Source organism: Vulpes vulpes, chromosome 2 (genome assembly GCF_048418805.1).
Source record: "Vulpes vulpes isolate BD-2025 chromosome 2, VulVul3, whole genome shotgun sequence".
Taxonomy (NCBI): domain Eukaryota; kingdom Metazoa; phylum Chordata; class Mammalia; order Carnivora; family Canidae; genus Vulpes; species Vulpes vulpes.
In genome coordinates, this window is record NC_132781.1 from 137,756,257 (window position 1) to 137,780,762 (window position 24,506).

Genomic DNA, 24,506 nt, shown 5'->3' on the forward strand with positions numbered 1-24,506 from the left:
AAGAATGTGACTTTCTAAAAAGGCCTTAAACCTTGATGTCATAATGACATGTCTTTTTTTTTTGACATGTCTTAATTAAAAAATTTCAATAGTTACTTGGGTTTTTAAAAATTTTCTAGCAAAATCAAGACTGTTTGATAATTAATAGAAATGTACTAAAACCAGATAATTTGAAGGTTTAAGATGGTCAGTCCACACAATTCTAGGATATGGTGTATTGTTTCTAGCATGACTACAGAATTCTGTCACTCCTCTGTAGCAGCATAATTGGGTGAATAGATGCTTTTATAAACTTGCTGAAAATCTTAAGTTCTCTTTTTTAAGTTTTTGTTGTTTTAAAATAAATTTTGGTTTGTTTCAGAGTTTAAAACCTGCACCCCACTTATTTGCCCAGCTGAGTAAAGTTCTCAAGTTAAGCAAAGTACAAGAGGTAAGTGATTAAAGAAGAGAGAGAGGCAAAATTGAATTAAAAACAATTACTTGACTCTTCGGTCAATCTGACCCTTTTGTTTCAGGTAATTTTTGGCCTTGCCCTCTTGAATTCTTCCAGCTCAGATCTCAGAGGTTTTGGTAAGTTCTTTTTTCTTAAAGATCCTGTAGTGAAGTTAATTCTTTAAATCCATGAGTTTTTGAATCTTGAGGCTCCATAGTTTAAATTTTAGAGTGTAAGATAATCCAGGATTATTTTCTTTTGGCCGGTCTTACGAATGTAAATATGTATGGTAAAAAGATGCCATAAAAAACTTAATTTCATAATTTCATAACCATTTTTAAGTGTATAGTTCAGTAGTGTTAACTATATTCACATTGTTGTGTAATAGATGTTTGGAACTTCTTCATTTTGCAAAACTGAAACAGTAAGCCCTCTGAACAGTTCTCCATTTCTCTGTCCCCCAGCCCCTGGCAATTGGCTTTTTATTTTATATCTGCCAGCTTTAACTATGAAAACATTAGAGGGTAAGGGGTGAGTTGGTGAATAAGAATGATGGTCATCTGTGTTCTGATGTGACTTTTTACCTATTGTGGTGCAAAAGTAATTTGTGGTTTTTGGTTTACCTGTCTTCTAGCTGCCCAGTTTATCAAACAGAAGCTTCCTGATCTTCTGCGTTCTTACATTGACGCAGACGTCAGTGGAAATCAAGAAGGTGGCTTCCAAGATATAGCAATAGAGGTTCTACATCTCCTCCTCTCCCATCTCCTCTTTGGGCAGAAGGGAGCCTTTGGAGTTGGACAGGAACAAATAGACGCTTTTCTTAAGACGTTGCGCAGAGGTAAAGGAGTATTTGTTGCCTACAAAAGATTATTTCTTTGGATGAACACAAACACATCACAGAAGGATTTTAGAATACAAGTGAAGACCATGATTTCTGTACTTAAGTTTAACTTTTAAAAAGAGAGTATTTTGTAATTTCAAATATGAAACTGACTAAAGCCTCATAGAAAAAGTTATAAAATGAACATGACTTCAATAATCTTGTTCTGTAAATACAGTCTAAGTTATGACTTGGTATATTTCCATGTAGTCTAGACTCCCATCACCTTAGGGTGATGGAGACTACATTGTCGTGGTATGTTCTTTTTACTTTAAAAATTGATCATTATTGATATCCCCATTTTGTGGACTTTTTGTGTTGCTGTGCTAAGATAACTCCTGGTCCTGTTGTTGTTATTCTCTTCTCAGATCTTTATTTTAGAGACATAAGTAGTCTTTTTAAAACAAATCTTTGTACACTAACTGCTGTTCATTTTCACTGTTAAAACTTGACTATTTATGGCTTAGTTTATTCAAAAAATTTTTTTGGAAAGATTTACTTATTTGAGAGAGAGAAAAAACACACCTGAGCCAGGTGGGGGGAGGGGCAGAGGGAGAGGGAGAAAAGAAGCAGACTCCCTGCTGAGCTTGGGGTTCAATCCCAGAGGACCCTGAGACCATGACCTGAGCCGAAATTAACAGTTGGATTACTAACCAACTGAGCCATTCAAGTGCTTCTTAATTTAAAAAAATGTAAAGTTTAATTATATTTAAGTAATCTCTACACCCAACAAGAGGCTCAAACTCAGAACCCTGAGATCAGGAGTTGCGTGCTCTTCCAACTCAGCTAGCCACGTGCCCCCTGTATAATTTAATTTTAAACTACATTAACTTTCTCAATGATAGAAAGCTTTCTTCTTGTCAGTGAAGTTACATTGATACTCTGATTCTCTCTAATGTTGTCTTTGGGAACTGGTAGTCCTGTGAAAATTTAAAGTGATACTGTGAACTGTCCACTAGATACTGGGATCCTAATATAAACACAAATTATTCAAGCAGATTTTGTGATGAGAAAATGTTCATATTTTGGAATTGGTGTTAAGGTCATAACATGGGGGGTTTGATGGATTGGAAAACACTGAAAAAAACTTGGAAAATGAACTTATGAAAGATTAAAGTTTGAGGCGCTTTTAGGATTGTTTTTAATCGGGATAGCAGTCGTAATCTTCTTTTCCTCCTTCAGATTTTCCCCAGGAACGCTGTCCCGTGGTGCTTGCACCACTTTTATACCCTGAAAAACGGGACATTCTAATGGACAGGATCCTGCCTGATTCCGGAGGGGTAGCTAAAACCATGATGGAGAGCTCCTTGGCTGATTTTATGCAGGAAGTAGGCTATGGCTTTTGTGCAAGGTTGGTAGTAAGACATATTAAACTTTTGATTACTCTTGTGCCAAATGTGATGTAATTTTTTTAAGGCAAGTTCCTAAGATTAATGTGCTATTATCTTTGCCTCTCAGGAATTTCTCTTATAAATTTATTTATTTATATATATAGAGATCTATAGATCTATAGATCTCTCTCTCTCTCTGTGTATATATATATATATATATATAGATATAGATATAGATATAGATATAGATATATGTATATTATTTATTCATCAGAGACTCAGAGAGAGGCAGAGACACAGGCAGAGAGAGAACCAGGCTTCTCATAGGGAGCCCGATGCAGGACTCCATCCTGGGATCCCGATATCATGCCCTGAGCCAAAGACAGACGCTCAACCTCCTGAGCCACCCAGGAGTCCCATGCTTCTAAATTTAATCTTACACATACAGGCATGCCTCGTTTTGTATGCTTCAGTTTACTGTGCTTCAGAGATACCGCACTTTTCTTTTTAAAGATTTTATTTACTTTTTCATGAGAGAGACAGAGAGAGAGAGGCAGAGACACAGGCAGAGGGAGAAGCAGGCCCCGTGCAGGGAGACCGACATGGGACTCGATTCTGGGTCCCAGGATCACGCCCCAGCCTGGAGGCGGTGCTAAACCGCTGAGTCACCAGGGCTGCTCCCCTCCCCACCCCCCTTTATAAACAAACTGAAGGTTTGTGGCAACCCTGTGTCAAGCAAGTCTTGGCACATTTTTTCCAATAGCATTAGCTTATTACTTCTTGTCTCCTTTTTGTAACTTTTTGACATTTCAAACTTTTTTATTACTCTGTTAATGGTGATCTGTCATCAGTGATTATAACTCACTGAAAGCTCAGATGTTGGTCAGCAAATTTTAAGCAAAAAAGTATTTCTGTTTAGACTTAATGTTATTGCAAACTTAGTAGACCTACAGTGTAGTGTAAACATAATTTAAATACCCTGGTAAATAAAAAAATTGATTTGACTTGTTTTTTTTTTTTGTTGTGTCTGGAGCCTAATTCATAAAATCTCCTGGATATGCCTGTACTAGTTTTGATGGCAGCTGTAAATATCCTGGTGGCTAAATTTCTGTCTCTTTTTCCTCCCCTAGTTTCTCAATTTAGAAATCAGAGCTTTCTAGTCTAGTTGCCAGGATAGACAGTTTTATCCTTTGGAGGAGAGAGAGCATTAAGGGGAGTATTTGTGGAAACTGTATCAATTCCTACTGGATGTGTTTGTCTTTTCCCTCCTTGCACCTTCAAATCCCCACTGTATCTTCATTTTCTACAAGCTTCCTTTTTTCATTGTTTCATAGCTGCCACGTGAAGGTTTTTTCTCACTTGCTAGGGACACTAAAGGAAATACTGTCTGTTAGTGACATTTATGACTGTGATAAAGTAGATTGTCAATGTTTTCTTGAGAGTTAAGGGCATTAATGCGTTCTGCTTTGACTTTCAGTGTAACTTTTAATGTTTTCAAACTGTTCATACAAACCAAATTTCCAATTTTGAAAATACATTTGTGGGTGTGAATATGTGCCTGTTATAAAACTTTTGTTTAGTTAAACTTCAAGGAACAAAGAAGAGTTAGGATATATTTTCAAGGCTTTGTATGTATTAAAATAATCAAACTCACTTTGACTTTCAGTATTTTAGTTTATTATTTCTATTTTTTATCTTTTTTGAGGGGTTAGGGGTGGGTCAGAGGGAGAGAGAGAGAATCTTAATTTCCCAGCTGTGTTCTGTGTCACGACCCTGAGATCATGATGTGAGCTGAAATCAAGAGCTGGATGCTTAGCCAGCTGACCACCCAGGCACTCTTAAGTATCAGTATTTTAAAGAGCAACTTGATTCATATTGAAGATGAATTAAATTTTGTTTGTGTGAAAGATAATCATTCCTTTTGGCTTGGCTTTTCTTCCATCGATCTTTGAAACTTTTTCTATTTTTTTTCCCTCCAGTCTTATTGAGAAATAATTCATGGACATCACTGTACCAGCTTAAGCATATAGCATGATGGTTTGATTTACATATATTATGAAATGATTACCATGATAGATTCAGCTAATATCCATCTTATCATATAGACAAAGTGAAAAGAAAAGTTTTCCTATTTTCTTGGTTAAGTAGGTGTTTTTTATATTTATAGCTATATAAAATAACATGGAATAAAACTTATTAGTAAAAGTCGAGGGTTTCACTTAGGGCTTATTTCATACTAGCATCTCTTAACCTTGGTAATGAAGGTGGTAGCGTTTTCCTGAGGTTTAATTTTTGTTTCAGTATTGAAGAATGTCGCAGTATAATCATGCAATTTGGTGTTCGGGAGGTCACAGCTGCCCAGGTTGCCAGGGTTTTGGGAATGATGGCTCGCACCCATTCAGGATTGACAGATGGAATTCCATTACAGGTAAATACAGAAATCAGCTGGTTTGCCATGTGAATTAATATCCTGCCCTCTTTATTTTATTTATCAAATTACAGTATGATTGATTGTTCTACCAACTAGAGCTAAGTACTTTAAGTAGTTGGGTTTGTTTAATTCAAATTTTACTTGTACAGAGTATCTCTGCTCCTGGTAGTGGGATCTGGAGTGATGGAAAAGATAAAAGTGATGGAGCACAGGCACACACATGGAATGTAGAAGTCTTGATTGATGTTCTCAAGGAATTGGTAAGTACATGTAAATCATGATCTTATATTTTTGGTGTTAATATAGATCAAAGAAAGCAAATTTTAATAAATAAAATGCTCAGCCGAATGAGAGCAGCAGTTTTGGGGGTCCCGACTTCATTGGCTTCATAGTAATGAAGTTTAGGAGATGATTATGTTTTAGAGATAGTTCAGAATCAAATACCAGTTTTGTTCATTAGGACTTGGTGCAGTGCAGTTCTGAGTGGCACTGTTGAGGGTCCTGGTGTATGGTTATTTTGGAGGAATTTAGTGCAAAGTAATGACTATATAAAGGAGGCCTTCTGAATATTTTTTGGGAAGTACAACAAAAATTTTGCTGTCTTTATGGTGGATAAAATATAATCTATACTTCTCTTACTATTTCCATTTCTAGAATATCCATAAGCTAAATAATTTTCCCCCAGATGTAACTCTCCTAAAATGTTAAAATGCTTAAATAAAAATGTAGGTCTGCAACTTTGAGATTTTATTTATTTTTTATTTTATTTTATTTTATTTTTTTTTCAACTTTGAGATTTTAAAAGGGAGTGATAAAGTTCAGTCAGTGGGAGAATAGTGGAATCAGGGTGTATGTAGTATCTTCAGTCTTCATTTCTAAAATGTCAAGGAAGAAAATCTAACTTTACCTGTAATGGAGTATATATATTTATAATATTACATTCCTTATAAGGTGTCAGTACATTATTCCTAATTTTCGTTTTTAGTTTTCTGTGTTTGTAACTTATAGGTAGAATTGGGTTATAGTTGTCTATATGATGTTACTGTTAACATCATGAGGTTTAGAATTTTTCTTGATAGTAGATGGATTTAGAGTATTCAGATTTATTCTGCTTTAGTAATAGGAAAAAATAATACTTGATCATGGTGGGAAATTTGGAAATAAAAAGAGAAATAAAACCAGTTTCATCACTTATGAATACCAGCTACTGTTTATTTTTATCTTGTGGTGGTAATGCAAAAGTAAGAACAGGGCTTTTTCACTCAATAGTTCCATCATTGTACTTTATTGCCTTACTGAAAATAATCGCTTTTTAAGAATTTCAGATAAGAATATTTTGTGCTATCTCAACCTATTTTCTGTTTTCAGAGAGTGGAAAAGGCCATAAAATTGAGTGCCTGCAGTGTGGGTTTGAACAATTGAGTTAGTAACCTCTTTTCTTCTTTCTTCCCTTTTCTTCTCATATATTAGAATTTTCTGTACATTTTTTGTAGGCAGGGAGCAGAAGACAATTTCGTTTTGGGTCAACAGTTTGTTTTCTCCATTGCCTACCAAAGAGGAGAGGAAGAAACCACAGGGGGTTCTTATGGTCTTACCAAACTTACCTGTGGATTTACTAAATTCGTCTCTATGAAAATGCTATTTTACAGTACATTATTGGTTCTGTTTTGTTACAGTTAGTCCTTGAAGCAAATTTTAGGAAGAAGAAAAGATTATTTTCTGAATGTTGTTATCTTAGAGCGAATACACATTGGAAGTTTGTTCTTTGTACCCTTGCTTTGTAAAGCAAGCATTAATGTCTTCATGGTTTACAAGAAGTCACAGAACAAAACTAAACTATCCATGGTGCTTTGAAGAGTTTTAAATACAAACTTTGGACACCCTTTTTCTTTTTTTCTTTTTCTCTTCTTTTTTCTTTTTCTTTTCTGATTTTATTTACTTATTCATGAGAGACACAGAGGCAGAGGCAGGAGAAGCAGGCTCCATGCAAGGAGCCCGATATGGGACTTGATCCCGGGACTCCAGGATCACGCCCTGAGCTGAAGGCAGACGCTCAACTGCTGAGCCACCCAGGCATCCCAGCCTTTTTCTTTTCAAGCATAAAATAAACTTGGTACTTTGTGCCGAGTATCTGGTAAATTAACTTCTATAAACTTGTTGCCTTTGCTTTGTGTTTTCTGAAGTCTCATACTACTTTTTTGAATACCTTTTCATAGAACATTTTTTTAAAATGGAATTTTCAATCATTTTGGCTTAAAGAATTTAGACCACTTATCCTGATGCATAAAATTGATATACTTTTTAGGGGAGATCTTCAGTTAATTAAGAATGGTATTGGGAGGGTCCCTGGATGGCTCAATCTGTTAAGTGTCCAACTTGATTTTGGCTTAGGTCGTGATCTCCGGGTTGTAAGATCAAGCCCTGCATCAGGCTCTGTGCTCAGCATGGAGTTGGCTTGAGACTCTGCCATTGCCCCCACACATGGGTGCATGTGTTCTCTCTTTCTCACAAATAAAATCTTCAAAAAAACTGGTATTTGAGATAATTATCTTTACCACTTTGTTTCAAGGTAGTAGAATCTTGGTGTAAAAACAAAGAGGCACTAATTGAAGAGTTTTGCCAAACTGGGGTAGGATTGTTTGTTGGACTAAGTACAGAAGAGAGAATTCCCCTTTACACACTCCAGTGGTCAGAATATATCATGATCTAAAAGGTGGAATGCCTTGCTAGTAGAACCAGTTATTTTATTTTTTAAGATTTTATGTATTAAAAAAAATAAAATAAAATAAAATCAAAATAAAAAAAAAAGATTTTATGTATTTACTCAGAAAAAAAGAGAAGCAGAAACATAGGCAGATGGAGAAGCCGGCTCCTCAAGGGGAGCTCCATGTGGGACTCAATCCTGGGACCCTAGGACCACACCCTGAGCCAAAAGCAGATGCTCAACCACTGAGCCACCCAGGTGCCCAGGACCAGTTCATTTTGAATATTAAGAATTACTTTTCTAAGTCTCTAGAAATGCCAGGTTATGATTATTTTGAGTTTATAATTAGAACATTTTAATATTAGATTTAATTTGGCTCTTTGGATAAAGCATAGAAATGTGTACACTTTTTGTTAATTAGATTATAAAATGTTTTTCTGTTCTAGAACCCGAGTTTGAATTTCAAGGAAGTAACTTATGAACTGGACCATCCTGGATTTCAAATTCGTGATAGTAAAGGACTTCATAATGTGGTTTATGGCATTCAGAGGGGTTTAGGTATGGAAGTGTTTCCAGTAGACCTCATATATAGACCTTGGAAACATGCAGAAGGCCAGGTAAGTGAATGCTGTTTCACTGTAGAAGGGGAAGCAAATAATGACTTCTTCCTTATATAATATAGTGCCATCTATCCATTGATTACATTTTTATTTTATTTTTAAATTTTTTAAAAAATATTCCATCTATTTATTCATGAGAGAGACACACACACACAGAGGGGCAGAGATACAGGCAAAGGGAGAAGCAGGCTCCATACAGGGAGCCTGACGTGGGACTCGATCCCGGGACTCCAGGATCAGGCCCTGGGCTGAAGGCGGCGCTAAACTGCTGAGCCACCCAGGGTGCCCTAAATTATTGTTTTTTTTTTTTTTTTTAATTTTTATTTATTTATGATAGTCACAGAGAGAGAGAGAGAGAGAGAGACAGAGACATAGGCAGAGGGAGAAGCAGGCTCCATGCACCGGGAGCCTGATGTGGGATTCGATCCCGGGTCTCCAGGATCGCGCCCTGGGCCAAAGGCAAGCGCCAAACCACTGCGCCACCCAGGGATCCCCCTAAATTATTGTTTTAATGTAGAATTTGCTTTGTGCAGTGCAGAGTAGCAGAGACTGTCAATAAATATTGAAAAAAAAATATCATCATAGTTTAGTACGGTCAGACTTAACTGAAATATATATAGCAACCATTTTCCCAGCTGTCTCCAAGACCATTTTATCTCATACCTTTCATGTGTTTGAATTGTCTGTGTTTTTTTTTTTTTTAAATTTTATTTATTTATGATAGTCACAGACAGAAAGAGAGAGAGGCAGAGACATAGGCAGAGGGAGAAGCAGGCTCCATGCACCCGGAGCCTGATGTGGGATTCGATCCCGGGTCTCCAGGATCGCGCCCTGGGCCAAAGGCAGGCGCCAAACCGCTGCACCACCCAGGGATCCCTGTCTATGGTTTTGAAAGAGCACATAATTAAGATTTAAAAGATGAATTGTTCTAATAAGATTGAGAGTAGCCTAATAAAAATATTTCCTATTTTTATAGCATTTGCAGCCATTTATGGTGGTAAGGACTTTGTTCTCTTGTTCCAGCTCTCTTTCATTCAGCATTCCCTTATAAATCCAGAGATCTTCTGTTTTGCTGACTATCCCTGTCATACGGTTGCCACTGATATTCTGAAAGCACCACCAGAGGATGACAATCGAGAAATTGCCACATGGTAAAGACTCTCCTCTAGCTTTTCTTGCAAGGGCCACTTCTGCTTGCTTTTTCTTTGCAGTACAAAATTAACAGGGAGCAATTACTTAGTTAAAAGGTTTTTGCCAAAACCATATTTTTAATGAGCCTATTTAAACTTTAAATTTTTATAGAGGGATGTTGATGGATAAACATCCATTTTTAGTTTCTTTATCTTTAGATAGTTATGTTTTTACTCTAAGTTCTGCCAGTGGGTATTCTCTGAAACTGTCACATATTGGAATGAGGTTTTACTTCTCCCTTAGTTTAGATCCCTTCTGTGTACAGATTTGCTTGTTTTCTTTCCTTTGTAAGTAGCTCAAGATGGCCAACCCATCAATTCTAATCCTTTCAGCTAAATTACCTAGTTTATTTGAGTTCCAATTCCTAATTTCTGAGGGAGAATCTGACTCTGGGCCAGTACGTTTCTCCTGGAACTCAAGTCCCTCCTCTAGGAATGTGAGGTAAGGATGGTGAAAGTTCTTCCATTACTGTACACACACGCACGCACATATCTGCAGCTCAACTGAGCGGGGGGGTGGGGGTGGGGGACACATGGGCCAGCTTGCTCCTCAAAGGTAACTACTTTGTTTCTTACATTTTTTCTAAGTAGTTTTCTGAGACCCTTTTCCAGCATGGAACAGATCATTGCATTTTGAGGGTTGTGGGTGGGATTTTTAGGGCAGTGTAAAACCCTTTAGGCATTGCCAGATCTACTAAAGTAGAAGATGGTGAAATTTTCTTGTAACGGATTAGTTAATATCTGCCTGGCTTTTCTGGTCAGGTGGTCTTTGTACAAAGCAACTGCTTAAATCTTCATTGTAGCAGAGTATAAACATGGGTGTAGCTCTTTGAATAAAGCATTTACTGATAGGCAGTAGGAGGTAAGATTGGTCCTGTGGATGTAGTTTGCTGATCCCTGTTCCAAAAGATTGCCCCCCCCTCCCCCCATGTAGTAGTTTGTTTTAAAGTGTGTCCTTTTTGCAGGTGCTAGAAGATTGGATATGAAGGCTTAGTTGTTGCTTTTTTTCTCTCTCAGTCTAATACGTATAGCAGTATTTCTTTTATAAAACTGAAATGTCATAGTGCATTTAACAATTCCTTAACATAGCTGTATATTCAAATTTGTATCAAAAACGTCTTTTTAACAGTTTGTATGATGAAGAATCCAGACAGGATTCACATAGTTTCTTTTATTCTGTAAGTCTTCCTTTTCTCATTGTCTTTTGAAGTATAATTTTTTCTGTTGCTTTGATGAAGTAATAGGATAATTTATCTTTTAGTCTACTCATTGGTAAGGGGTTTATGTTTCCTCATGGCATTTAATTTGATCTCTATCCCCATAGTTTTCATGGACTTAGGGTAGAGTAAGATCTTGAGATTTGATTAAAGTCAACCAAATTCAGCTTCTTGGGGCAAGAATAATGCATAGGGGATGCTGTGGACTTCTGAACTTGCTTGACATCAGGAGGCACTTAAGTTATACCTTTGTATTACCAAAGTAAGTGTTCAGGCTATATTTTTGTGTAGATTTTTTGTGTGTGTATAAATTAGGTCTATGTTTATATTTTGGATTTTTGACTTTCTAAAGTTTGTGATGTTTCTATTTTTTACACTAATCACAAAAATCTTTGATGTTAATTCCTTGGTAAGAAGGATCCATGATTATATTACTGGTCTGTGGTGTCCCCTCCTACTTCATCGCTTACTGTCAACTTGGACTGCCTTTGAAATTAGTTTGAAAGTATACCAGCATATAATTTTAATATGAACACCACCAATTTAAATATTTTTCAAGTTGATAACTCAATTTTGTTTTAATAGCTGGTATCACTCATTTGGAAAAATGGATTTTTGTATACTTAGGTCTTCATTGACGAAGTATCTTACTTCCATTCTTGTTAGGAAGAGCTTGGATTTGATTGAATCTCTGCTGAGGCTTGCAGAGGTGGGGCAATATGAGCAAGTCAAACAGCTCTTCAGCTTCCCTATTAAACACTGTCCAGACATGCTGGTATTGGCCTTACTACAGATCAACACCTCTTGGCACACCTTGCGCCATGAGCTCATCTCCACACTGATGCCAATTTTCCTTGGAAACCATCCCAACTCTGCTATTATTTTGCACTATGCATGGCATGGACAGGTAAGACATGAACATTTCTTTCTTTTAATAATTGACATTCTTTGGAGGATGTTCAACAGAATTGTCAATCTTAAGTTTATGACATTTATGGAAAGTGACTCTTCCATCAAACTTAATCTTTTAGCATCATGGGTGTTAAAATCTAAGACTTCAAAGAAAAATAGGGAGGAGGCAAAAAGCCCCACATTCAGTATCATGAAAGTTCTGTACTACGAGGCATCAGTATTGCTTTTGATAATCGTAAGGAGTTTAATTACTTACCATGAAACGAGAAGGTGCTCCTGTCACTTTTTTAATAGTAAATGGGAGATTACAAATTAATTTAATTGATATTTTTCTTTTATCCAAGCCCAACGTCTAAATTTTATTTTAGTTTCTGCTGAAAATGTCTTTTAAGCTCTGTGCTTTTACTCCCTATTCCTGTAGAATTTACTTAAGCTGTAAATATTTTTTGTTCATTGAAATTTTTTCCCCTAATAACCTATATTTTTAATAATGCAGAAGCTTAGGAAAAGCAGTTATCAAGCACTTTATCCCTATAAGACAAAAAAAAAAGATTACTTAATAGAGAGCATGCATGGGAGAGGGAGCAGAGGGAGAGAATCTCCTAGCAGACTTCCTGCAAGGTGTGGAACCCACATGGGGCTCCATCGAATCACCCTGAGATCATGACCTGAGCTGAAACCAATAGTTGGACGCTTAACTGACTGAGCCACACAGGTGCTCCTCAAGTGCCTTGTTTTGGCTACTTTTTTCTTTAATCATTTTATTTTCAATAGTTGACGTATACAAGCCCTTTATTTTTTTATTTCTTATTTTTTAAAGATTTTATTTTTTTATGACAGAAAGAGAGAGAGAGAGACAGAGACACAGGCAGAGGGAGAAGCAGGCCCCATGCAAGGAGCCTGACGTGGGACTCGATCCTGGGTCTCCAGGATCATACCCCAGGCCGAAGGTGGTGCTAAACCGCCGAGCCACCGGGGCTGCCCGTACACAAGCCCTTTAAAATATTTGTTAAGATTCTCATTTATAAATGAAAGTGTTAGCTTTGGTTCTGTGCTATTCAGTCAGCCCTCCATTTCTAGAGATTCATATTACATAGTAAACTTACAGGTTACAGAATGTTAACAAACATTTATTCAAAAGTTTGCAGCCCAGATATTTTAAGGTCTTTCTTGCCATAGCTATGAGGGTACAAAGGGCAGGCCAAAAGGAGCTGCATCTCCTCACTTCTTGTTGAATATTTGTTTCATTTGGATCTTCTGTTGCTCTAGGACAGTTATTGGAAAGGAATTTAGGTGTACAATGATAGCAGTTGCTTTGCCATTGCTTCTATGAGAACTGTTCCCTAAATACCAACTGTTTATTTCTATCATTCAGCTGCAAGCCTTTAGATCAGTCCTTAAAGCCAGACTGTTTTCTGGAAAAAAAGGAAATTGAATGATTACCAAAAAAATGAACATTCTTATTTGTGAAAATAGCTAGATGTAGAATACCACTCTTGGAAATACTGATGGAACACTGCATTGTGTGACGTGCGAACTTATTACCTTAAAATATTTTTAAAAAATTTATAGACCATTAATTTATAATTTAATAATAAGGAATTTATACAAATTTGTTGTACCCATATGTTCACATCACATTCTATTCTGTTTGAAAATGTTTTGACAGATGTTTTATAGGACATTTATTGAATGACTCTGACCCAAGGTTTAGATACAGGCTTTCATTTGGAAGATGTGGAAGTAACTTTACTTTACTACAGAGAATGTCACTGCATCACTGCTTGAGGATTAAACTTAATGTCTTTATTGATGCACTTCAATTTTACATAAATATAACAATTTAAATTAGCTGGGTGTTTCCAGTAGTGCCTATGAAAATGTTAATCAGTACTGATATGTAACCCCCGTTTTCTTTTCTTAGGGACAGTCTCCCTCAATCCGCCAACTTATCATGCATGCAATGGCAGAATGGTACATGCGAGGGGAGCAGTATGACCAGGCCAAATTGTCTCGAATACTTGATGTGGCCCAAGACTTGAAGGTGAGCTTGGAGGGACAGGTTAGCACTTACATATTAACGAGAAGAAAATCACATTATTTTTTAAAGATATATGTTAGCTCGAGCGGGCATGTGGCGGGGGTGGGTGGGGAGTGGCAGAGAAACTCAAGCAGACAAGCTGACTTGCTGAGTATGCAGCCTGACGTGGGGCTTGATTTCATGACCTGAGATCACAGCCTGAGCTGAAATCAAGTTGGATGCTTAAAACTGTGCCACCCAGGTGCCCCCAAAATTTTTCATTTAACATATGCCTTAAGAATAATTCAAATGTAACTAACTTTTAGCTAAATTATGTTAAGATTTACAGTTTGCCTTTTAAGTTCAAATGTATTGGAAGGAGAGTGGTTTTAGAAATGTAAAAAATGGGGCTGCCGTGATGGTTCAGTTGGTCAAGCATCTGCCTTTAGCTCAGGCCATGGTCTTGAGGTCCTGGGATCTGGCCCTGCATTAGGCCCTCTGCTAAATGGGGAGTCTTCTTTTCCCCCTTCCTCGGTCCCCGCCCCCCCCCATGCATTCTCTCATTCACTCTTTCTCAAATAAATAAGTCTTATTCATTCATTGATTCATTCATTCATTCATGAGAGACATAGGGAGGCAGAGACTTAGGGAGAGAGAGAAGCAGGCTCCCTGAAGGGAATCTGATGTGGAACTTGATCCTAGGATCCCAGGATTACGCCCTGAGATAAAGCAGATGCTCAACCACTGAGCGACCCAGGTGCCCCTCAAATAAATAAAACCTTTTTTTTTTTTTAAATAAAACCTTTTAAAAAAAGCGTAAAAATTTTCTGTTCTGAGTACATTTGATTGAATTTTCTTTGTCTTCCACAATCATTGCGAAGCTATTTTAAAGGAAGTGATAATAAAAAAAATAAAATAAAAAAAATAAAGTAAGTGATAATTAACTTCATATAATAAATATGTGAGATATAATTTATGGAGAAACTTGATGGGTTTCAGATTCCATTTCTTTTGCAGATTCCATTACCATTAATGGAATCTTTTTTTTTTTTTCCCCATTAATGGAATCTTTTGACAAATAGTCTGTCTCTTGATGTCTTTGACCAGTAGGTGCTTAGTACTTATGTTGAGGCTGGGTTTAGGTTAGAATAAGCCTGAGTTTAGATTTTATTTTTTTTTTATTTTTATTTTTTTTTTAAATTTTTATTTATTTATGATAGTCACACAGAGAGAGAGAGAGAGAGAGAGAGAGAGAGAGAGGCAGAGACACAGGCAGAGGGAGAAGCAGGCTCCATGCACCGGGAGCCTGACGTGGGATTCGATCCCGGGTCTCCAGGATCGCGCCCTGGGCCAGAGGCAGGCGCCAAACTGCTGCGCCACCCAGGGATCCCTGAGTTTAGATTTTAAAAAAACGGAGTAAGGATCCTTTTTCATGTATTATGTCTTGCTCTTATTTAGGTTTAGTTTAAGAAGCACAGGGTAAAGTCATGTGTCTGTCCACCTTTGAGATGTGATCTTATTTTAAGTAAGAACTAATGTCACTGTTGAATTTTACTGAGCTATTTAAATTATGACCAAGAAAATATTAGCAGTATGTTTTATTTAGACTTGTTTGTGAAAATAAAAGGAGGGAACAGAGACTAGGATAGATGATAGATATGGAATTGCTTGATTTATAGTTTGTTTCTTTTAAGATTTATTGATTTGTTTGAGAGAGAGGGCACACATGTGGAGTGGGGAGGGGCAGAAGGAGAGGGACAGACAGAATTTTATTCCCTGCTGAGCAGGGAGCATGCTGTGGGGCTTGATCTCACAACCTCGAGATTGTGACCTGAGCCAAAATCAAACGTCAGATGCTTAGTCCACTGAGACACCTAGACACCTTGACTTAAAGTTTCTAATACTCTTTTGTTTTAGGCCTTGTCAATGCTGCTAAATGGTACTCCATTTGCCTTTGTTATTGACCTTGCTGCACTTGCTTCACGTCGTGAATACCTCAAACTTGACAAGTGGCTCACAGATAAAATTCGAGAGCATGGAGTAAGCAGGATTTGTCCATTTGTTACTGCTTTAAAATTTTGATGCCTAAAATAGCTAAAGAAACACCCCCCCCCCTTTTTTTGAAACAACCTTTTTAAATGGCAATGAAGATGTTACTTGTGGATTTTAGTCATACTGTCTTTAATAGTCTGTAATCTGAAAGCAATTTATCTTAAATTTAAAAGCAATTAAGGTCAATTTCAAATAAACCAAGAGACTTTCTGTTTTTCAGGAGCCTTTTATCCAAGCATGTATGACTTTTTTAAAGAGACGATGCCCTTCCATTTTGGGTGGACTTGCTCCAGAAAAAGATCAGCCCAAAAGTGCTCAACTTCCCCCAGAAACTCTGGCAACAATGTTGGCCTGTTTACAAGCTTGTGCAGGGTAAGAAGAGCATGCTTGAATACGCCTATTTAATGTTGGAATTGGATTATATGAATAACTTGTTTGGGGGGGAAAGAGGGATTGAATGATTAAAAGTGACAGCAGCTTTGATAATCCAATAGTTTTTAAGTCTAAAGTAATATACTAAAAATACATATTAGATCTATTTGAATTTTTTTTCGTATACTATACGAGGTCCAGATTCATTGTTTTTCATATGGATGTTTATTTGTCCCAATACCATTTGTTGAAAAGATTGGTCTTTCTCTTTTGACTTGTCTTCTGAAAAATAAGTTGCGCAAAATGTTTTATCTGGATTCTTAGTTCTGTTCTCCTGACCTATACATGTCGATCCGTATGCCAATACCACATCATCTTGATACTGCAGCATTTCAGTGAGCTTTGAAATTGGGAAATGTGACTCCTCCAACTTTGTTCTTTTTCAAGATTTTTTTGGCTATTGTGAGTCCCTTATATTCCCATATGAATTTTAGTATCAGCTTGTTAATTTTTGTTATTTTGTGAGGAAACCCACTGGAATTATATTGAATCTTTACATTATTTTGGGGAATATTTCCATCTTAAAATACTAAGTTTTCTAATTCATGAATTCTTTTTAGATCTTTAATTTCTTTCAGTGATGTTTCATCATTTTCATGTACAAGTCTTCTTTTGTTGCATTTATGAAGTGTTTTGTAAAAGTCATGTCATGTTCGAGTAGAATTTTATTTTTTCCTTTCCTATCTTTTTTTCCTATCTTTAACAAACATTAAGTTTGTTGTTAGGTATGTGGGTTTCTGTAGATACCCTTCAGGTTAATGTTTCCTTACCTTTAATTCTAGTTAGTTGAATGTTTTATCATGAAAGTATTTTGTCACATGCTTTTATGTCTGCATCTCTTGAGATGATCATGTGGTTTTTGTTTTTTACTTTATTGATGTATCTTATATTCACTTGGTCTTTGTGTGTACTTTTTATATGCCACTGAATTCAGTTTGCTAGTATTCAGTGAGCATTTTTGCGTCTGCATTCCTAAGAGATGTTGTTTCATAGTTTTCTTATGTTGTTTTTGTATGATTTCGATTATCAGGATAATGAAAACCTCATACAATGAGTTGATAAGTATTCTTTCTCTTCCCTCTTTTAATTTTTTGAGAAAGATTGGTGTCGATTCTTTAAATGTTCTATAGAATTAAGCAGTGAAACCATCTGGTCCTGGGCTTTATCTTCTGGGTAGTTTTAAATTACAGATTCAATATCTTGTTATAGATCTATGCAGATTTTCTTTTCTTTTTTAAGATTCTTATTTTTAAGTCATCTGTATAACCAATGTAGTGCTCGAATTTACAACCCTGAGATCAGGAGTCACATGCTGTACTGACTGAGCCAACCAGGTGCCCCCATCCAGATTTTCTTTTTTTTTTCTTTTTTTCCTTTTGAATCAGTTTAGGTAGTTTGTGTCTTTTCTAGGAGTTTTCATTTTATTCCTTTATACTATATCCTTGTAATCATTCTCATTTCTCTAAGTTTGGTAGTAATATCCTCTCAGTTCCTGGTTTTAGTTATTTGACCCCTTTCTTGTCTTTGTGGCTTAAATGGATGTCAATCTTGTTTACCTTTTCAAAGAGACAGCTTTTGGTTTGTTTTTCTTTCTTGTTTTTCTATTCTCCATTTATTTCAATTCTCAACTTTATTTCTTTCCTTCCTATTTTGGGTTTAGTTTGAACTTTTTTTTTTTTTTTTTAAAGATTTTTCATGTATTCATTCATGATAGACACGGGGGGTGGGGTGGGCAAAGAAACAGGCAGAGTGGACTCCATGCAGGGAGCTGACGTGGGACTGGATCCCAGAACCCCAGGATCATGCCCTGGGTCAAAGGCAGGCGCTAAACCACTGAGCCACCCAGGGATCCCCTAGTTTGAAGTTTTTAAAGCTAAGATGGAAAGTTTGGCTTTTTATTTGAGATTGTTCTTAACTGGGGCATGTATGGCTTTGAATTTCCACTATGAAATGCTTTAAGTTTGGTATTACATATTTTTTGTTTTCATCTGAAAGTATTTTGTATTTCCTTTAACCCCACAAGAATATGTTGTATTTAATTTCCCCATATTTGGGGACTACCTGATTTTTGTTTTGTTACTGATTTTTAATTTTATTCAATTGGGAGTGGAGAATATGCTTTATATGATTTTAGTCTCTTGAAATTTATGGAGACTTATTGTATGGCCTAATTGTGGTCTATCCTGGAGGATTTCCCATGTGCCCTTGAAAAGGATGTGTAGTCTGCTGTTGGGTAGAGTGTCCTGTATATGTTTGTTAGGATTAGTTAGTTTTATACTGTTGTTGAAGTCTTCTATTCCTTGTTTAACTGCTCTGTGGTTCTATCCGTTATTTTTTAAAAGTTGAGATATACTTGACATTGTGTTAGTTTGTGTATGTGTTGATTTGATACATTTATATATTGCAATATACAATTATTACAATAATGTTAGCTAACACCTCTGTCACATCATGTAACTATCATTTCTTTTTTGTGGTAGGTACAATTCTTGTCTCTTAGCAACTTTGACTTGTATAATACAGTATTGCTGACTATCAATTATTGAAAGTAGGGTATAGAAGCCTCCAACTATTTTTGAGTTGTCTATTTCTCCCTTCAGTTTTCCCTTCATGTGTTTGGGGGCTCTGTTTTTAAAGGTATGTATGCTTATGATTATTACATGTCTTCCTGTAAGAAGGATTGGCTTTTTGTTAGTATTAAATGCTTTTCTTAGTTCCTGTTAATTTCTTTCTTAATGGCTATATTTTGTTTGGTATTAGTGGAGCCATTGTAGTTCTCTTTTTGTAAATGTTTGCATGGTATCTTCTTTCATCTTTTACCTTCAAGTTACAGGACAACATATAGTTGGATAATTTTTTTAAAAATCCATTTTGACCATTTCTTTTAACTGGAGTATTTAATCTATTAATATTTAGTGTGATTACTGATAAGTTAATTTATTCATGTCACTATTTTTCTATATATTTTATGTCTGTTTTTTTTCTTTCATTCCTCTGTTACTGCCTCCTTTACTGTTAAGTAGATATCTTGTAGTGTGTCATCTTAAGTCTCTTATTTCCTTGAATATATGCTTTTGAGGTTTTTAAAAAAATTAAAAAAAATTTTTTTTTACTTAGTAGTTACCTGGCATTAAAATTAACATTTTAACATAAAACAACCTAGTTCTGATTAATACCAACTGAATTTCAGTAGAATGCAAAAATTTACTCATAGGTTCCCTTTCTCCTTCATTGGGCTGCTGTTAGATTACACCTCTGTATGTTGTGTGTCTATCAAAAAATGTATAATTATCTTGTACAGTAAATGTCCTTTAAATTAAGTAGGAGCTAGGTCTGTGGCAAGCTGTGGACACTGGTCTCTGTTCTGCAAGATGGGTTTGTTAAAGTTGTCAAGAATAAGGCTTATCTCAAGAGATACCAAGTGAAATTTAGAAGACAAGAGGGTAAAACTGATTATTATGCTTAAAAAGTCTTGGTAATTAGGATAAAAGTAAGAACAGCACATCCAAATATAGGATGATAGTTCACATAACAGAGATATCATTTGTCAGATTGTTTATGCTGGTATAGGAGGAGATACGATACTTTTTGCAGCTTATACTTACGAATCCCAAAGTATAGTGTGAAGTTTAACTTGACAAATTATGCTGCAGCATATTCTACTGGTTGGCTGCTGCTGGCCTACAGACTTATTAGTAGGTTTGGATTGGACAACATCTGTGAAGGCCAAGTGGAGATGACTGAAGATGAATACAATGTGGAAAGCATTGATGGTCAGCCTGGTACCTTCACCTGCTATTTGGTTGCAGGGTTGGCCAGAACTACTACTGGAAATGACGTTTTTGGGATCCTCATGGGAGCTGCAGATAGAGGCTTTCTTGTCTGTCCCTCATAGTACCAAATAGTTCCCTAGTTATAGAAAGCAGGGAATTCAATGCTAAGTACATCAGAAGCACATTATGGGTCAGAATGTTGCAGGTTATATGTATTATCTAATGGAAGAAGAGGAAGATGCTTACATGAAACAGTTCTCCGCTCTCATGGCTGGGTCAGCCGATGGAGCATGTGACTCTTGATCTTGGTGTTGTGAGTTCAAGCCCCATGTTAGATGTGGGGATTACTTAAAAATAAAATCTTTAAAAAACCCAAACCATTCTCTCAGTACATAAAGAACAAAGTAACTCTAAACATGGTGGAGGAGATGTATAAGAAAGCTCACGGTGCTATATGAGAGAATTGAATCTATGAGATGAAGCTTAAGAAAGAAGTTAAAAAGAAGAGATGGAACTGTCCCAAAATGTGTCTCACTCTGAAGAAAGATGAGGTAGCCTAGAAGAACACAAGCTTTTGTAGATTTTAGGAAGTGGCCACTGAGAACTAATAAACTATAATTTCTATGAAGATTTTTTGGCTAAAGACTGTAATAAACTTATTCATTCACCAAGCCAAAAAAGAAAGAACAAGTAGGAGATTTAAAAAAAAAAAAAGATTATAAACAAAAAAAAACCACACTTCTGTACTGTGTTTTTATATTAATCTATATTACTTTACTGATGCTCTTATTTTTTTCATATTGATTCAGGGTACTGTGCCGTGTCCTTCATTTCAGTTATGGATCCCCTTTATTATCTTGTTAGGGTGGGTCTTTTTTAAGAATGAATTTCCTCAGCTTTGGTTTATCTAGGAATGTCTTGGTTTCTTCTTTGTTTTTGGAGGTCAGTTTTGTAAACCAGGATTCCAGATTGACTCTGCTTTTCCTTCAGCTTTTTGACTATGCAATTCCACTGCTTTCCGGAGTCCATAGTTTCTGATAAGACATCAGCTGTTAAATTTTTTTAAGGCTCCTTTGTGTGCACTAAGTTTCCTCCTTGCTGTTAAGCTACTCTCACCGTCTTTTTTTAATTCAGCAGTTTGATTATATGGTTTCCAGGTTTGGACTTGTGTTTATATTACTTGGAGTTTTGGAGCTTCTTGGGTGTGTAGTTTAATGGTTTTCATCAAATTCAGGAAGTTTTCAGTTGTTATTTCAATAGATTTGAAGTTACTTCAACAAATATTTTCTTCTCCCTTTCCATCTCATCTCTTTTGGGACTCCCATTATATATATGTTGGTACATTTGGTAGTGTTCCACCTGTCTCTATGTCCTTTTCTCTCCCCCCCTTCTTTTTACTTTCATTTTTTAGGCTAGATAATTTTAGTTATCTTCAAGTTCGTAGATACTCTTTTGGCTTGCATGAATCTGTCCTTGGGAACTTGTAATGAAGTTTTCAGTTACTATATTTTCAATTTTATTCATTTTTTCTATAGTTTTCAACTTTAAAGGAAATAATTCTTTTTTTTTTTTTTTTAAGATTTTATTTATTTATTCATGAGAGACACACACACACACACAGAGGCAGAGACACAGGCAGAGGGAGAAGCAGGCTGCCTGTGGGAGCCTGATGCAGGACTCAATCCCAGGACTCCAGGGTCATGCCCTGGGCCGAAGGCAGGCGCCAAACTGCTGAGCCACCCAGGGATCCCCAAAGGAAATAATTCTTAAGGTTTATTTATTTAAGCCATTTCTACATGTGAGACTCAAACTCAGGACCCTGAGATGAGGAGTCTTCCAACAGAGCCAGCCAAATGCCTTAGGAAATAATTTCTATTGACATACTCTACTTTGAGGAACTTTTTTTTTTTTTTTTTAAGATTTATTTACTTCAGGGAGAGTGAGAAAGCATGCTCATTTGGAGTGAGTGGCAAAGGGATAGGGGGAGAGAGAGAGAAAATCCCAAGCCTTGAGATCACCATCCCAGCCAAAACCAAGAGTCACATGCCCAACTGGCTGAGTCATCCATCTCTGTGCACCCCTCCCCCACCTATAAGTTGTTTTTTTTTTTTTTTTTAGTTTTTTTTTTTTTTTTAAAGCAATCTCTACGCCCAATTTGGGGCTGAAATTCCAAACCCTGAGATCAAGAGTTCTGTGCTCTACCAACTGAGCCATCTGGTCATCGTTTGAGGGGCATCTTTTAAATTTTTTCTTGTAGTTCTTTTAACCTATTTTTCTTTAGTTCTTGGAACATATTTAAAATAGCTGATTTAAAGTCTTTGTCTACTAAGTCCAACATGTCTTTTTCTCAGGACAGTTTTTGTTGATAGCATTTTATTGCAGTGCACAGGCTGTGCTTTGTTGTGTTTTTTGCATATATTGTAATTTGTGGTTGAAAACTGGTAATTTTAAATAATGTGGCAGTTCTTGAAATCAGGTTCTCCCCCTTCACCTGGATTTTTTTGTTTTGTTACTTTTTTTCTTTTGTTTAGCGACTTTTCTGAATTATTGTTGTGGTGTCCATATTCTTTTTTGGTCATGTTTGGGCCCTGATGTCTATGTTTGGGTAACCTTGTGGTGAGTTAAGACTGGGTGATTTTCTTTTTTTTTTTTTTTAATTTTATTTATTTATGATAGTCATACAGAGAGAAAGAGAGAGGCAGAGACACAGGCAGAGGGAGAAGCAGGCTCCATGCGCCGGGAGCCTGATGTGGGATTCGATCCCGGGTCTCCAGGATCGCGCCCTGGGCCAAAGGCAGGCGCCAAACCGCTGCGCCACCCAGGGATCCCGTGATTTTCTTAAATGTCAGAATCAGTAAGTTACTCTTCACCTTATGGTTTTGTGTGCATATTGGGGCACATCTTAACACTAAGCCAATCACTTAACAATTCCTTGTTAGCCTTTACTTCATTCATAGAGCATGAAGGTCAATTTGAGGTGAGAGCATGTTCCTTTTCAGGTCTTTTGTGGGGCTATCACAGATTTAGGTATTGGCAATGTTCTACACATATCTGAGGACTTCTTGATTCTCTGGGAAAATGAGAGGTTTTCCAAGTTTTCCTTTTAAACTTTTTGGTTAACCTGTTGTTTGCTCAAACTGTTATCTTCCACCCCAGGCAGCCAGAAAATTAAAAGACAGTCACCAACAAATACCTCAGGAGGAGAAGGCTATTTGCACTTGACCAGCTCTTAGGTCAGATAAAGATAAGGGTGCCATTGTAGTCCAAAGGGAATCCTTTTGTGAAATGACAGAATGAGGCTTTGAATATGCCTCAGACCAGTCCTGAACCCTGTCCTGTGACTGTCCTGCCACTGGTTTTCTTTGTGATTGTGGGCTATTAGTTTTCAAGGCTGCTGTGCAGCTGGAGAAGGGGGCATGGGAATAAAGCAAATTGAGATGCCAGAAAGCTTTCTTTTATTACTAAGATCTAGTCTTCCTGAAATAAAAATTTCTGGATTGTTGTAAGCCTTTAGTCTCCAGAGTTCTGATAAAGTTGATTCTGATAGCTTTTGCCACTTTTCTAGTTGCTTTTTTTTTTTTTTTTTTAATTTTTATTTATTTATTATAGTCACAGAGAGAGAGAGAGGCAGAGGGAGAGAAGCAGGCTCCATGCACCGGGAGCCCAAGGTGGGATTCGATCCCGGGTCTCCAGGATCACGCCCTGGGGCAAAGGCAGGCGCCAAACCGCTGCGCCACCCAGGGATCCCTCTAGTTGCTTTTTATGGAGGAAAGAATATTGGAGGTTTTTTTGTTTGTTTGTTTGTTTTACTCCACCATTTTTCCTTATGTACTCTGTATTATTTTTTGTAAGTTCCGAACCATATTAAACACCTGTGAGTCTGCTGTGCAGCTTAAACTATAACATTTTTTGGAGCTCCCTTTGTCGTCCTCTCCATTCCTGTTTTCTAAACCTCTCCCTTGTAGATCTTGAATTTTATTTTGCTTTTCTGTGCTTATAAGAAAATTTACGCATATATATCCCTAACACAGTGTTCTCAGCCAAGGAGTATGTTGCTCCCTCAAAGTCATTTGATATTGTTATTGTTATAATCAGAGAGACACGTCCTTTTGGCATCTAGCAGATAAAATACAGGGTTGCTGCTAAACATTTTACAATGCACAGTAGAGCCTCCCACACCTGGATATTTCTTTGTTGTCAAGTCCAGAGTGCTAATAGTGGAACCGTTGAGAAACACTGCTCTATAATTCTTAATGTTCTAAAATATAAAGTTTTAGAATTTTGCCTTTCACATTTATATATTATAATCCACCTGGAATTAAATATGGGAAAATTTAAGAGCATATTGAAATTGGAAAAATTATTTTTTTATCTTTGAGAAGGTAGTTTACCTAACTCTAGGTTTCAGTTTCTTTTGTTGATGTATTAGAAGAATCTATCTTCTTGAGGAATTTAATGAAATAATGCATGTAACATGCCAAAGAAGGAAAGTTCTTCCAGTTAATATGTAT

At 36.6% G+C, this 24,506-nt stretch overlaps 1 protein-coding gene and 1 pseudogene across 24 annotated transcripts in view; both read left to right on the forward strand.

Moving 5' to 3' along the window:
- Nucleotides 1-24,506, forward strand: part of CNOT1 (CCR4-NOT transcription complex subunit 1) — a 104,185-nt gene that overhangs the window by 38,642 nt on the left and 41,037 nt on the right. For 20 of the 24 annotated variants that reach the window (XR_012000043.1, XR_012000045.1, XR_012000046.1 and 17 more), the window contains 12 exons: nt 362-430; nt 516-570; nt 1,068-1,271; nt 2,496-2,664; nt 4,946-5,072; nt 5,225-5,335; nt 8,226-8,396; nt 9,423-9,550; nt 11,473-11,713; nt 13,643-13,762; nt 15,656-15,778; nt 16,011-16,162. Coding sequence is in view for 20 of the 24 variants with exons in the window: in XM_072750090.1 (XP_072606191.1) it covers nt 362-430; nt 516-570; nt 1,068-1,271; nt 2,496-2,664; nt 4,946-5,072; nt 5,225-5,335; nt 8,226-8,396; nt 9,423-9,550; nt 11,473-11,713; nt 13,643-13,762; nt 15,656-15,778; nt 16,011-16,162 (1,670 nt within the window). In the remaining 4 variants the exon portion in view is untranslated. Of the gene's footprint in view, nt 1-361; nt 431-515; nt 571-1,067; nt 1,272-2,495; nt 2,665-4,945; nt 5,073-5,224; nt 5,336-8,225; nt 8,397-9,422; nt 9,551-9,922; nt 10,032-11,472; nt 11,714-13,642; nt 13,763-15,655; nt 15,779-16,010; nt 16,163-24,506 lie in introns of all 24 variants that reach the window. The other 4 variants (XM_072750104.1, XM_072750105.1, XM_072750106.1 and 1 more) reach the window with 1 other exon arrangement.
- On the forward strand, nt 18,862-20,348 carry LOC112929562 (large ribosomal subunit protein uL18-like; annotated as a pseudogene).